The 15057-nt window shown below is 42.7% G+C and overlaps 1 protein-coding gene across 2 annotated transcripts in view; it reads left to right on the top strand.

Moving 5' to 3' along the window:
• The first annotated feature begins 10578 nt into the window (after positions 1 to 10578).
• DOCK5 (dedicator of cytokinesis 5) overlaps positions 10579 to 15057 on the top strand; it is a 180498-nt gene continuing 176019 nt past the window's right edge. For both annotated transcript variants that reach the window (XM_016148166.2, XM_016148169.2), the window contains exon 1: positions 10579 to 10828. In XM_016148166.2, coding sequence (XP_016003652.1) covers positions 10786 to 10828 — 43 coding nt within the window. In that variant the 5' untranslated portion in view covers positions 10579 to 10785. The remainder of the gene's footprint in view (positions 10829 to 15057) is intronic.

Here is a 15057-nt window from a genome sequence, read left to right on the forward strand (position 1 = left end):
AAATCATAGAGACAGAATGTAGAAAGGCAGTTACCAAGGGCTGGAGGGAGGAGAGAGGAGGAATTAGTTTTAACAGGTACAGAGTTTCAGTTTTGCAAGATGGAAAAGTTCTAGAAATATTTACAACAATGGAAATTACTTAACATTACTGAACTATATCCTTAAAAATGATTAAGATGGTAAATTTTATGTTGTAATTTTTTTAAGACATTAAAAAAAGAAAAATATTACCACACACACACACACAGAGCGGAATTCTCCAGGCAGTGATGCTGGTCCAGGAATTCGGTCCCCAGCTTTGAGATGCCAATCTAAGCTGTAACTAGGGAATTAATCCATAGCTTTGGGGTGCACCATGCTTAATCAGATTGGAACTCACCACTGGGGTTTTCAACTCTTGACAGCTGGATTGGATTAAGAGCCGCCATTGCCAAACGTGTGGAGAGGAGTCGAAGCAGATTATCGGTTACTCACAGCGCTTTTCACAGCAAAGATGCCGGATAAGCCTTTATTCAGCTGAATTCATTGGACCTTCATTGTATCTGGTGCTGACTCTTGATTTTGGAGACGTCTTCGCCGTAACGGCGTCCCCAACCACTTGACTGTAATCGGCCTCCACTTCACATCACTGCAGCTGCCTGTGCAGCTCCCAGGTGCTTGCTGGGTCTGAATCTCCAACTTCTGCTCTCCCAGGAACCCGCTCCTGGGTCCACAGTCCTGATCTGGCTTTTCTCCTTTACTTAGATTTGCTCCCCTGCCAGTGTCTCCCTCCACTTTCTCTCGACCTCATTGGACTCCATCTATTGCTATACTTTTCCAATCACTTTGTCCGCTCTGTTTTGTGTTTTCAAACCTTGGATACAAAATGTCATTATATTTAGAAACAAATCCTGGGATTCATTAGAACATAGTGCTAAGGGTTCTCAGAATCTGCACAGGACACCAATGAACTTTTGATAAACCATCTATACAAAATAAGGATGAATAAGGCATTCTTTTCCCATCAATAAAAATACATGGTTTTAGAATTTTCAGTCTAAGAGGATGTCTCTCAGGGAAAATCTAACCTACCCTCTTATTTCTAAGCTGTGGTACGCTGAAAATATTCAAGTGCAAGTTATTACTGTCATGCATGTAAATCAGCACAAAGGCACATAAATGTCCAAAACTTGATAAACATGTAAACATGTATTAAAATGGAAAAGACCACCAGAAATAACCCGAAGACACACTTTTTTGTTTTCTAATAACTCATTCCTCTATGTGAATCCTTTTAAAGGTGGAAAACTGAGGCCTAAGTGATAGAAGGAGTCATTCTGAATGATCTAAGCAGGGAGAGTCCAATGCCAAGAGACACCTCATCGAAAGGCAGAGTGGAGGCCTCGAGATTGGCTTTTGGTTGGACAGCTCATGTTCCAAGCTGACTCTGCCGCTCACCGCCTCTGTGATCTTGGGTAAGTTCTTTAGGAACTCTTGAGCTCTAGCCTATTCAGTTATACATGGGATATAAAAATACTACCCACCTGGCTGAGTTGTCACGTCAAGTATATGAGAGGATCTTTATAAAACTCTTAGCACAGTAATTTTCAACCTCACTGTTAAGTCTTCACTCCACATTGTTGATAGGATACTGGAAACTTTGACTTTAAGCAAAACGACACATAACAAAACCAATTTTACTAAAGGCTAAATGACATTAACAAGAGTTAAGTTCCTACATTATATTTCTGGTCACAAAAACATCACCAAATTTCTAAATAAAGACCCAAAACACTTCTAATATTAATATATGTGAAATAAATGCGAGCTATACATACACATAATAAAGATTAATACATACAAGTAAGATCATGATTTTCTAACCTGCTGATTCCAGTTCAGGGTCGAAAGTGGCTGGAACCTCTCCTGGCAGCTCAGGGTATTACGTGGGACCTTACCTTGGGCAGGACACCTTCCCCTTGCAGGGCACATCACACCCACACTCACTCAGACTGGGGCAATTTAGACACACCAGTTCACCTCACATGTCCATCTTTGAGATGAGGGAGGAAAGCGGAGTTCCAGAGAAAACCCATGAAGACATGGGGAAAATGTGCACGCTCCACACAGACAGTGGCCCCAGAGGGAACGGATACTTTTTTCTCATCACTGTTGTAATGGAAGATGTTGAACAAAATGACACTATTTGAGTACTTGCTGTATAAAGATCTGAATAATTGGAAATAGAGAAATTAGCATAAAACATCTGTTCCTGCCATGAGAGTGCAAGTTTTAAAAGAATTCAGAATAGTATTCGGAACAAGTCAGCAATTTATGCTTACAACAGTAGGTGGCGCTAGTACCACATTTATCGACTGCTACATTGACCCTGAATTTTTTTATTTTTTTTTTTTTTTTTACGTAGTCTTTTTCAGCTTTCTTTTCCAGGAATAGCAGCATTCCTCCCTTGATTTTTTTATTTTTGCTATTCCTTTATAGTTTCCTAGGCTATTTTCAGTAGCATAGCATGCATAGTAAGTTATTTCTATTAAAAAAATGTAGACGCAAATTGCTATGGACCGATTTTATGAAATTTAAAAATTTACAGCTGACCTTTGGACAACATGACTCCACTTATACACAATTTTTTTTTCAATAAATACCTGTGATTATTTTCAGTCCACGGTTGTTGGAGTTCATGGATACAGAGGGCCAACTGTATGTATTGTTTTACATTGTTTTGTGTAGGGGACTTGAGCTTCTGTGCATTTTTGGTATCAGCGGAGGGTCCTGGAACCAATCCCTGAGAGATACCAAGGGACGACTAAGTTTTGAGAGAATCAAAAGTTATATGTGGATTTTCAACTGCATGGGGATTGGCACCCCTAACCCTTGCATTCTTCAAGGGTCAGCTGTAATTTGAAGTTTTGCCTTCTTTCTAATTCATTCTCTAAATTTGATTGTCTTGTTCTACTGTGGGCATTGAAACGAGAATATTTTACATCTCTGGTTTTCTTTAATCCCAAGAAAGTTCAAACCCCTTTTTCCAGGATACCATAAGATATGCGTTTATCAGAAAGAATATTTGAAGAGAAGACTTTGAGTACGGCAAAAGGAAATCATTCCTAAATTACTTGATGGGTGTGCTTGTGGTTAATTTAGCAACAATTATAATTATGTTTTCCAATTCCATTTGTTTTATTCTCACAAGTATCTGTGTATTTTCTATGCTGCTGCCACCGCATCTAACCTGGGGAAGCTACTGTCTGACCTTACTTGAACTGCGATCTGGCTCTGGGCTCCCTTGTATCACAGGGTTTGTAGGTTCTCTATGAGTTAACTCAGTCCTGAAAGGTAAGATGCTAACACAGAGCCAAGTTCAGGCAAACACAAGCTCTGCGCAAAATATATTTGTGCAACCACACCCTGAAGTCTCTCCTGCAACTATAATTCTGTGGTTGAGGCACAAAGCATGTTGACAGAGATAGAACATAGGGGCAGAGTTGTCAACTTCCTCTGGGCTAGGAGGTGAACTCAGAGGGTCCTGTGATGGCCTTTGGGGAAAGCAGCAGCACCAGCCTTTGGGGAGGTATTCAGGAGGACACGCTGCACCCCACTGCAAAGGCCCGTTGCACACAAGAGCATACAGTACACCGCTGGCAAAGTTACAGCCAACAGGCTGACCTATTTTAACTTTTCCATAGCAAATGAAATAATTTTGAAGCTGAATTTTCTTCTGTGTTTAAAGATGGATATGTTTAGAGGGAAAACTGAGCTTCGCAGATACTGAAATATCAAACTACATTTGTATTGTATTTGTACAAAGACAGATATGTATTTTTCTCCTATATTTTGATGGATATTTCTGCCACGGTTATGTTGTTTCACAAAATAAATTATAAAGCATTCCATCTTTTTCTATGGAATAGTTTATATTGCATTCAACAGAACTATTCTGTAGATATACAAAAGTATTTGCCTTTTATCTAGGCCTGGCAGATTTTATAGATGTAATATTTTGACCACATTTTCCATTTCTGTTATGCTGTTTGGTCGGTTTAGGATTTTTAATTCCTCCCTCAATTTTGTTCATTTCCATTTTCCTAATAAATTCTGTCTTTCATTGTGATGTTTACAATTTCTCGAGTAAGAACTATACAGCATAATCTTACCTAGATTTGCTTTTTTACACCTGTGGTCCTATAACCATTCATATTTCTAATCGTGTGTATTTATTTATATTTTTCTTTTATTTTTGACTAGATTCACTACAGAGATCTTCATTTATCAGTATGCTTTTACTTAAAATGGCTCACAGAATATTAAGTAATGCATGCTATTAGAATTTTCCTGTTGTTCACATTCTAGGTAAACATAAGTTTCCTGTCTTCAAATAATACTCTATTCTGAAGAATTCTAACATTTGTATGCAGACAGCGATAATTCTACGAATAGAAAGACTGAAGTCAAGAGAGGCCTTTCTGGCACATTACAAGAGAGATCAACTCCCAGGGCCAGCACCCACTTGGCACTTAAAGTGTGGGCCAAGCTCAAAGTTACCAAGGACCGGCTGTTATTAACAGTCAGATCATTTTTAAATGAAGTTTGCCTCCAGAAGGAACATAAGTGAGTTTATTTCTCCGCCTAAGAGACTTCTTGCTATGTGGTATAAGTGTTCTGAGAAACCCTGGAGCATAATTTTATGGGCGGGACAGGCTTGTTTAAATAAGAACATTATGCCACAATAACATGACTCAGAAACTATGCGATGAAGCCCAGGGAGCTGTCTTACCGATCCAGCTGAGCCAGGTGATTACTGCAAAATAACTTGTTATCCTGAAGTGAGTGGGCTCGGGAATACTACCCAGATGTGAACCCAAACAATCCTGGGATGAAGCTGTGCCTTGAGATTGATAACTATATAAGAAAAAAAATAATTTTGTGCTCTTTGACCAACACATCCTCATTTACCCTCCCCCACCCAGCCCCTGGCAACCACCATTCTACTCTGTTTCTATGAGTTTGGCATTTTTTTTTAGATTCCACATATAAGTGAGATCTTACAGTGTTTGTCTTTCTCTGTCTGGTTTATTTCACTTAGCTTAATGCCCTCCACGTCCATCCGTGTTGTTGCAAATGGCAAGATTTCTTTCTTCTTCACAGCTGAACAATATTCCATTATATATGTGTGCGATATATACATATAATGTGATATATATATAATATATAATATATAGAGAAATATATAAATTTATATACCTCACATCTTCTTTATCCATTCACCTGTGGATGAACACAGGTTGTTTCCACATCTTAGCTCTTGTGAATAATGCTACAGTGAGCACGCCACCCTCACCCTTTAGAAGTCTACTTGTTCAATGGGTACCAAAGCAAATGCTTGTATGCTACTGTCTTACAGAGGTTTAGTTAAAGTTTTTACTTATAGTTCCTATCACTCAGAATAGAGTTCAGAGGGGGTAGGCCAGGAGATCATTCCCCCAAAAAGATACTCACTGTTCTCAGAAGCACCTCTGCCTCTGATTTCCAGGCAGCTTTTAGTACTTGGAGTCCTTCGCTTTCAATGACTTCTCCTCCAGGAGCTTCTCCCGGCCCTTTATGCAACAGACTTCCACTTCCGTGCCTCCCTTATTATCTTGCTCCTTCTCCTGGAGATCCCCCAGCCTTCTCGCCCACCTCAAAATGTGTCAGTCACGGTTTACAGCAGGGGTTGGCCAACTATGGCCCTCAGGCCAAATCCTGTGTTCCACCCTATTTCTGTACGAACATACAAGTTAAGAATGTTTTTTTCTACATTTTTGAATGATTGAAAAAGTTAAGAGGATAATATTTCATGACCTACAAAAATTATATGAAATTCAAATTTCATGTCTACAAATAAAGTTTTATTGGAACACAGCCACATTCCTTTGTTTATGTATGGTCCATGGCTCCTTTCCTGCTACAATTGCAGAGTTGAGTGGTTATAACAGAGACCATATGGCTGCAAAGTCTAAAATATTTATATATAGTTCTTTTATAGTAAAAGTTCACTGACCCCTGGTTTAGAGCATGTATCTTGGAGCCAGTCTGCCCAGGGTTTGAATTTAGTTCTGCCACCAACTAATTATGTGGGCAATATCGTAACATGTTCTGAGCCACAGTTTCCACATGTGTAAGGTGGGGATGACAATAGTTCTATTTACCTCATTAGGTTGTGTGGGGATCAAACAAGTTGATTCAGAACAGTGCCAGGCACAGGCCCAAATTGCAGGCCGTGAACGTTAGTTAGTACTGTAGCTGGTGACCGTAGAAAATCTGTCCAGTAATAAATAAAAATTCTGGATCAAGTGTTGGTTTCTTAGCCAACCGCAAAATAATAGGAAGAAAAATCTGCTGAATGTGACAGTCGTTTAACAGTGTCACTGTTATGAAGGGGCTACGAAATGAAATTTCACTCCTGTCTCAAATAAAGGTCAAATTTAGGCATTTAATTTCTTGCTTTTCTATATAGTCCAGGTATCTCATCAACCAATTCATTTTTTTTAATTTTATTTTTCATTAATTCATTTTGTTTCGAAGGTTGAATAACATTTTCCATTTTTTATGTTCTATGATCATTTTCCATGTAAATATGTAATTTTATAGTTATTATATCATGACATATACAGTTTAATCCTTTTTACCAATGCTTACATCATAATTTTTCCACATTTCTTTTTAGTTTTCATAATCTCTTGTTTCAAACAGAGCTTTATAAATTTAATCTTTCAACATATATATGAATTTTTCAGGATATATATATATATTTAAAAAAAACAGGTAGTTTTCATTCCTTCTCACTTGACTAACAATTCAATTTTCATCTGACTAATGACTTTAAATTGCTCGTGTCATCAACTTCTCCCAAAGGTGGTGTCAGAGCACATTTAGATATTTGCAGCAAAGAACATTCTAAAAACAAAACTAAAGCTTTTTGCTGTGTTTGTGAAAAGGGTAAAAGGACTTACCAAGCACGAATCTCACATGGGGATGAGGATACGAATAGCGATAGAGCACTGAACATCATCTCTCTATTCATCAGAGAAACCGGACCTCCAAGGCCACATGGCAGAGCTAAGGACAGATCCAGATATGCTCAGCACCCAAGTCATTTAGGAGACAGAGAGAAGACAGTGATGTGAATTCGCGACATATATTTTAAAAAAGGTGTTTCCAGAGCTGTAGAGATTAGCGATTTTGTCCATTCAGCTCAGGGGACCCAAATTACAAAGCATCATCCTACTCCTCACTTACGTAGAACCACTCTGTCCCAAAGCATTTGCCTTTAGAAGATTGTAAAATGGTGCTTAGAGTCCATTACATCCCCCCCACCTCCTTTTTTTTTTTTTGTAAGCATAGCAGCTACACTCTCAAATGTGAGATCAAAGAATGAGCCTCCTCTATCTAGAAAAAAAAAATAGATGCTCTTTAACAGAACCCATAGCTTCTCTCATAGAAGCCATCAAGTCATCCAGACTTGGCAAAGTGGGCCTGGCAATCAACGGAGGAAGTAAAGTGCTTGGCAGATGTGTTCACATCCATCTATTCTTTTAGTCATTGAATAATTATTCATGTCAAATTAGCTTCCAGATTTATTTATCCTCATTTCTTTCTCCAAGGCACCTTCAAACAGAGCGCACGAAGTACTGTTCTATGCGTGAGTGTGTTTGTATTTGCGTTGGTTTAAAGACTGAATATCTCTGGTTGTAAATATGCTTAATGTTTCTTCTGAAAAGAAATCGGAGGAAAAGGAAAAGGATATTTCTGGGAATTGAGCTGTTATTCTACCTACCCATCTAGTTGACTCTCTAATTTTAAGCCTCATTTTAATAAAAGACTTTGAATAGCTCTGCTTTTATGATTTAAATGGACTTTCCAATTGGGATTTAACCATCTGATATAGCAAAGTGGGTGGACTTCAGTCTTCAGAGGAAAAAGAATAAACATACTGAAAGCTGTAATTTAAATTTTCCATTTTCCTCTGGCCCTCGTAAAGGAATTATTGTCACACTTGAAATAGCCAGTGCCTAAACACAATCTTCAAGTTTTGCAAAAAACCTACAGTGCAAGGGTGGGGTAAAATGGCTGAAATCATTTTGGTAGAAATTCAGTTCCATTGGATTAACAGTCTGCTGTGTATTAATTTTAAAATATACCCATGTAGAGAACATTGGACATCCAAACTTGATTGAACAGAGGACTGAAATAACTTTGTGAAACCCCTATCCCACAATGCAAAATGCTTCAGTAACTGACTAGCAGTGCACATGGAGGAGTTGCTGAGGAGGGTATGAAAAAATGAGTCTTAAAGAAACATCGGATGAAAACTTCAGAACAGAACAACTTAGATGCAAAGGGTGAAGATGAAGTAGATGTCACAGATGACTAAGAAAATGGCAACTCCATTTATCAGTAGCTCAAGTTCCAAATCTTAGGGTCATTCTTGACCCATCCTGTGTCTTGACCTAGGGACAAGGTCCAAGATTTATGGGGGCTGAAACATACATAATGATGTCCTTTGTTTTAAGCATTATTTTGGGGGCAAACCTCCCCCAAACATATGCTGATGAAAGTACCCTGAGGGGTCCATAAGCCATAGTAAATTCCCCTCTCCACCTACCATCCTGGACCTAACTACCTTCATTTCTCACTTGAACTCCTGAAATAGTCTTATATCTTTCTGGCCTTCCTGCATCTTCCCACAGTAGGCAAATTAGATCATATCTTTGGTTGGCTCAAAACCCTCCAAACCTCTCTACTTGCAATACTAAAGTACTTACTATGCCTTTCATGGTCCTGCTTTATCTGGCCACCCTGCGCCTCTGGGACCAAGTTTCCTCCCATACTCTGGTTCTTACTCACCTTTCACCACCTGGTATTTCTTGATTTTTGGAACCTGCCAAACATGCCCCCGGGGCCTTTGCGTTTGTTTGCTCTTCCTTGAGTCCAGAACACTTTCTCTGGGATCCTGGCTTCCTTCAGGTCTGTACTTCACTGTCACCTTACCAGATCCGCCTTCCCCGACCAGTCACTATAGAACAGCAGCACCCCTCCCAAGTCTTCTCCTTGTTTTGGAGTTTTGTCTACTGGCGCAGCCTCTTTGAGCCTATGCGCATTTGCTTTTTGTCTTACCTCTTCTAGACTGGAAGCTAAATAATGATAGGGATTCGACGGTATTCACTGCTGTGCCCCTGTACTTCAAACTATGCTTGACATCTAATAGACACTTCATAATTATTTGTGGAGAGAAGAAATTACTTAACGTGGGAATTAGATTAATTATGATGGCAGAAGAAGAGAAATTGTTTTTGTAAAGATAGTGGAATTCCTTCTGGATGTTAAGTGTAAAGTGGTGGATTTCTCAACTTATATGACACTTTATGAATAAATATCTTCCTTTCTTTTCATGTTCCAAATAAAGCCACCAAAGACTGCAGATACAAAATTTATCTCAAGGACCATTTTCTGACAGTGAACATAAACCAGCTGGTCATTTACTCACATCTTTACTTCTTCGTGTGAAGTAGCCCCCCCCCCCCCGCACCCCATTCTTCCTTCTTCGTTCTTGAGGTCTCTCCAGTGAGAAGTGAGTGCCAGTAGGGCAGTTTCAGAGGGCGTCAACAGGAGCCTACAGCCGTTCAAAGAGCAGTCTCTTCATTTAGCTCTTTGTCAAAACAATAGTCAGTAAACGAGAGGACTTGGATGAACCAGGTCCCCTTCTCCGCAGGGATGGGCGGCTGGTTTTTGGAAAAGGGAGGTGTTGGGGGCAGACTTTTCTCTTGAACAGGAGGGTCTGAGTTTCCTGAACTGGGAAGGATGTTTTGGGGATACAGGATTTCCAAGATAGGGCTCTTGAGATAATTTTCCCACCGAGGCTATCTAGGGAAACGATCTGATACTTCTGAGGAGACTGTCCCCCTTGTATCTGTTCTCTATTTACCAGAAGACACATGTTCCTACTCTGAAGGCTATAAACGGTGGCCACAGGAGATCATGTCTGCCCTGGAGTCTGGCTTCCGGCTCTCGTGGTGTCAGTTAAAGCTCGAGGGGGTGGACGCCGTAGTGAACTGCTCATTCATTCAACAACTATGTATTGAGCGCCGCTGAGTGTCAGGCAGAGGGGGTGTCCCTGGGGCGAGCAGCAGCTCTTACTAATGCATTCTCGTGCCCCCCCGGACTCTGTAGCGCACAGCAGGAGCAGACCACGCCCCCCCCTCGCTTACCCCCCGGCCTGGCCCCGCGACCCCCGGTGCCCCGCGCCCCTCCGGACGCCCGCGCCTGGGAACGCGCCCCACTGCACCAGCCTCGAGGGCTGAGTCCGGGTGGGGAAGGCGGGGCAAACAGCAGAACACCAAAAGGAAAACCCAGACCGCGTCTGCCCTGGGAAGCTGCTCCGGGACGCGCGCCAGGCGGAGCGCAGCCGGCCGGGGCCGGGGCAGCGGCGGAGAGGCCGGCCCGGCGCGGAGGCGGGGAGGGCGCGGCCGGCGGGAGGGGCGGGGGCGGCGCCGGGAGGGGCGCGCTGCTCCGCGCGGCCGCGGGGCCAGCAGGTGACCGCGGGCCGGGCCGAGCCGGAGCCGGAGCTGGAGCGAGTCCCGCGCGGCGCATCGCACAGCGGGGCCGGCCCGCGCGGTCGCCGAACTTTGCCGGAACATGGCGGAGCAGCCCGGGGCGCGCAGGAGCGCGGCGCGGCGGCGGCCCGCGCCCCGGGAGCTGTAGCCGCCGCAGCCGCCGCCGCCGCCGCCGCCGCCGCGGGGCGAGGTCGCCGCCATGGCCCGCTGGATCCCGACCAAGCGGCAGAAGTACGGGGTCGGTGAGTGCTCGCCAGGGCGCGGGGCCGCCCTGCCCCGCGCGAAGTTGGGCGGCGGACGCCGGGCACTCGGTGCGCGCGTCGCCCGCGCCGGGGTCCGGCCCCCGCTGCCCTGCGGGGTGCAGCCGAGGCTCCACTCCCTCGGCAGCGATCCGGGGGCTGGATGGGGGATAAGGGTCTGAGTCTTTCCCCGGAGTCCCGCGGGGGAGGTCACTCTTGGCTTTGGGAAGCTGAGTGCCTAAAAGTGCAGTTGGGCTCCGGAGCGGGTCCTCCTGCCCCGGTGCCCGGAACTCGAGGGCCTGTCACAGTGGAAACGTCAAAGGCAAGGGTGCTCGCGGGGCGCTCGTTTGGGGCCCCAGCCGGGCTCGCGCCCCTCCTCCTCGTCGTGCGGTTTCATTCAGGAGGTTGTAACTGGCAGAGGTCGGCAGAGTGCCTTCTGCCTCCTCTTCTCAGGTTCTCTCTGAAGCCCCAAAGTGCGGAGTTGAGGGTGGAAAGCCGCCCTCCCCACCTCTTCCCAGGGACTGGAATGCTAATAACAGTTGTGAAGTGAATGGGAAACTCAAATTGTGTGGAAGTGTTGGAAGAGACGGGCAGTGTGCGGCATGGGGACGCGGGTGGTGGCCCCTGGGGCTCTCCCCTAACGAAATGTATGGGAGCGGGTTTAAGACTGCCTTCCGAACGCGAGTTACCTTGTGGAATCAGGCGAGGACACTTATTAAGGAAACCGTGACAGGTCCCGTCCTGGGCACCTGGCACGCAGAGCAGCGATGCCGGAGGCCCCCCATGGCGTGCGGTGCGATTGCAGCTGTGCTGGTTTGGAGCCAGAACAAGCGGGGTTTTGACCCAGGTGAAAACCATGGTCCTCCTCCTTTTCATCAAGGAGAGAGGTAGCTCAGGTCTTTTGGGAAAGCTCTGCCATAGGCGAGGCGATTACAGTGACAATGATCTTTCTGATTCCCCAGTATAAACACAGATGTGTGCGTTGGGAATTTTATCACTTCCACTTAGGTTCACTCATTTGGCTTATTAGTAATCTAATCTTTTGCTTCGCTCCCTTCCCCGCCCCCATTTTTCCTCACCTCACTGGTTACTAGGGACAGGTTCCTGAACCTAGCCTATGCTTTCTGATGGTGAAGTCACTTTCAGAGATAACTCTTAACATCTCTAGGTGCTTTTCAACTCTGTAGCCATGAGTCAGAAAAACTAACAACAAACACTCTCATATTTACTGTATTATTCTTAGATTGTCATCCTTTCTATATATACGTATGTGTGTTTTGGTATAATAATATGTTTGTATTATTTCTTGTTTTTCCCCTATTCCAAAAACTTATTTTCCTCTTAAATTTCTTTTAGAATCCTTACACTCTCCTATGGCTGCAACACAGAAATGGGTAGGTGTTATTTCTTCTGCCCCAGACCACCTGGTCATGGTTTGGTCATGAGGGTTCAGACAGGGACTCCTACTTAAGCAGCCAGTAATTATGGAAGTGAAATGGTCTAAAATCTATGGAATCTGTTTTATTTTTTTTATTTTTTATTTTTATTTTTAGTATTGTCCAGTATTAACTACTAAATTAAAGCATATTGAGCAGTGCTTAATTGTTAATTACTACTTACAAACAGGTTATCAATTCTAATTTTGCTAAGAACAAAAACCGTTTCCAGGACGGTTAGGACTTTGATATAGTTAATGTAAACATATCCCCAAAATGTGGTTTTTACTGCCATTGTTATAGGAGCAAGTATGATATGTTCTCCACCCCTCCCCGCACCCCTATCCATTCTGGGGTCAGGTTACCTTATTATTTGTCTTCAGTCAAGAAAAGTATTTGAATTGCATTTCTAGGGCAGAGATAGTAGCAGAATGGCCCCAGGGTATAATTTGGGACACTCATTTCACTGGACACAATAGATTCTGATTAATCTGTATTTGACTGAAGGACCCACTGTTAGGACAGATTATCTGAGAATAAATGTCCATTGTTTATTCCTAAAACACATTGTTGTTCCTATCACCTCTCTGCTTAGAAGCCTTCCTTGGCCTTCAGGTTAAAGTCTAAACTGAGCCCAGCTTTCAAAGTTCCCATAATCCAGTTCAACATATCTTCACCAACCTTATCACAGCTTCTTTGATTAACCCTTCAGTGCAGACACTGCCCTTCTCACTGTTGTGCAATATGCCATGGAGAGTCCCTCCTGTGGGACTTTGCTCCCTTGTGCTTGTCCCCTGTCCAGAGTGCCTTCCCACCTCTGCATGCTGCAGTCCAGACTTTCCCTCAGGGCTCAAATCCGCTCCCATGCCACCTTCGGATTTGGAAATTACCGGGCCTCAAACTGTCACACCTCCTCCTCACTATTCCTACATTGTGCCACACCTTATTTCATTACTTTTCCTCTTATCCTTGGGTTCAATGAGCCAGAAGGTTATAGTTCTGTGTCCCTGTCATTCAAGTGGTATTCTATCAGGTATAGAGCCTTCATTCAATAACTGCTTGTCCTTGGTGGGTTCACAGCCTAAAGCACTAGACTAATTTCTATGATTTAAAGTAGTTTTTTTTCCATTAGGTTTTAATATCTCATTCACTCCAATATGTTTTAGTTTGTTCTGTTAGTTGGACAAAGTGAGAGCCTTCCGTTTATCTTTATCTTTGCAAATTACATGAGGTGTGCTGTTGAAAAACAAGGAATAGGTGGGTTCACTTAAATAGAATTGAGAAATTGGCTTGTTGGACTTTTTGGCGGAGATTGTTGGCACTTCTGAGTGTCTGCTAGAGAGATTTCGTTTCTGGGTGAAGGAAACCATGTGATGGCCATTTTGAAGCATTTTAATGACTCAGCTACTCCGTATAAGGGTAACACTTTGATCTCACTCAACTGTGGGCAGTGAAGCTAGCGATCTCTCCTGTCTTATGTTATCTTGGTGCTGCTATTGGCTCTCCTTGACATAACCTAGATTTTTCTACAGGGACTGAAATGCAATCTGTCTGGGCTTTCTTAGTTCTTAAACATAGCATTGTTGGCCCAATCTCTAGCATTAGGTGGGCCTGAATGACCTCTGTGTGTTATCTGGGTTATCAACTGAGAGGACCGATCAGCTGGCTTCTTTAAACATCAGGTACCCAGGTGTAAACTGCTTAGTGCTTAGGCAAAAGTTCTCTTCCCCATAGCCATGGAAAACTCTTTTCTTCTTTCCTTTGTCTTTCTTGTTTGCTTGTCTTTTTTCTTTCTTTCTTTTCTTTCTTGCTTTCATTTTGTTTGAAGATAGGAGGGTATAAATGCTTTTATTTAGATTTTAAGCTAACATTAGTGATAAACATTCAGATTAGTCTTCTGATTATTGAACATTCACTCTTAGTCTGTTCCCAAACAAGCTGTTTCTACCAAGAACAGATCCAGTTGATGTCAATGATGGATTCTTTGCAAAATAATTCATTATTGTTTGTTGGGATTTGTGATATGTGTTTTTGTAATGCAATAAAAGATAGTTTGGGAGAATATTTGCCTTCACTGTTAGCTTTTCAGCTGTTTAGCTGTGCTAGGGTCAGTGAGTCTAAAGCATTTAACTTTGTAGATTCTCAAATGCTGGTGTAAAAGCTGACAGCAGGCTTGTAGTTCTTTGTGAATGCACTCAGGTATGCTGTGGGTTTCCACCCATTTCCTCCTTTCCAGGGCAGCATGTTCCATGTTCTAGCTGGAGGTGGAGCTGGGAGGAGTCTCAGAGAGTTACTAGTCCAGTTTCCTTTTGAAGAGAGGAACTTGGCGCCTAAAGAGATAATTCAAATGTGAAGGATTGAAAATGAATCCAGTTGTATTGAAATAAGTTGTCAAGATATTTTAAAAACTTGTGATTATTATAATAGATGTGCTTCTTTATTAATGTATTAAATAACAAGATCCAGTGGCAGGTCTAATAACTACCAAACTTTTGAATTAGTGAGGAGAGCGTATGATTTTTCATGATATCTGCAGTAACCATGATATAAAAATACCTGTGCTTTCTATTGGCTGCAATATCACATACTACTGGTACAGCTGTGGCTTATTGCCTATAGTCATATTTTTTTTTCCCTTCTCAAGTTCGGGATCCTCTGAATTTGAACACAGGTTAAGAATCCTTGGCTGAAGATCACACAGCTAACTAGTTACAGAACCAAAATAAACAATAACAGTAACACTTGTTGATCATATATCAACATGACACACTGTGCTAGATATTATACAATTGTAAT

Source organism: Rousettus aegyptiacus, unplaced genomic scaffold (genome assembly GCF_014176215.1).
Source record: "Rousettus aegyptiacus isolate mRouAeg1 unplaced genomic scaffold, mRouAeg1.p scaffold_m13_p_16, whole genome shotgun sequence".
NCBI lineage: Eukaryota > Metazoa > Chordata > Mammalia > Chiroptera > Pteropodidae > Rousettus > Rousettus aegyptiacus.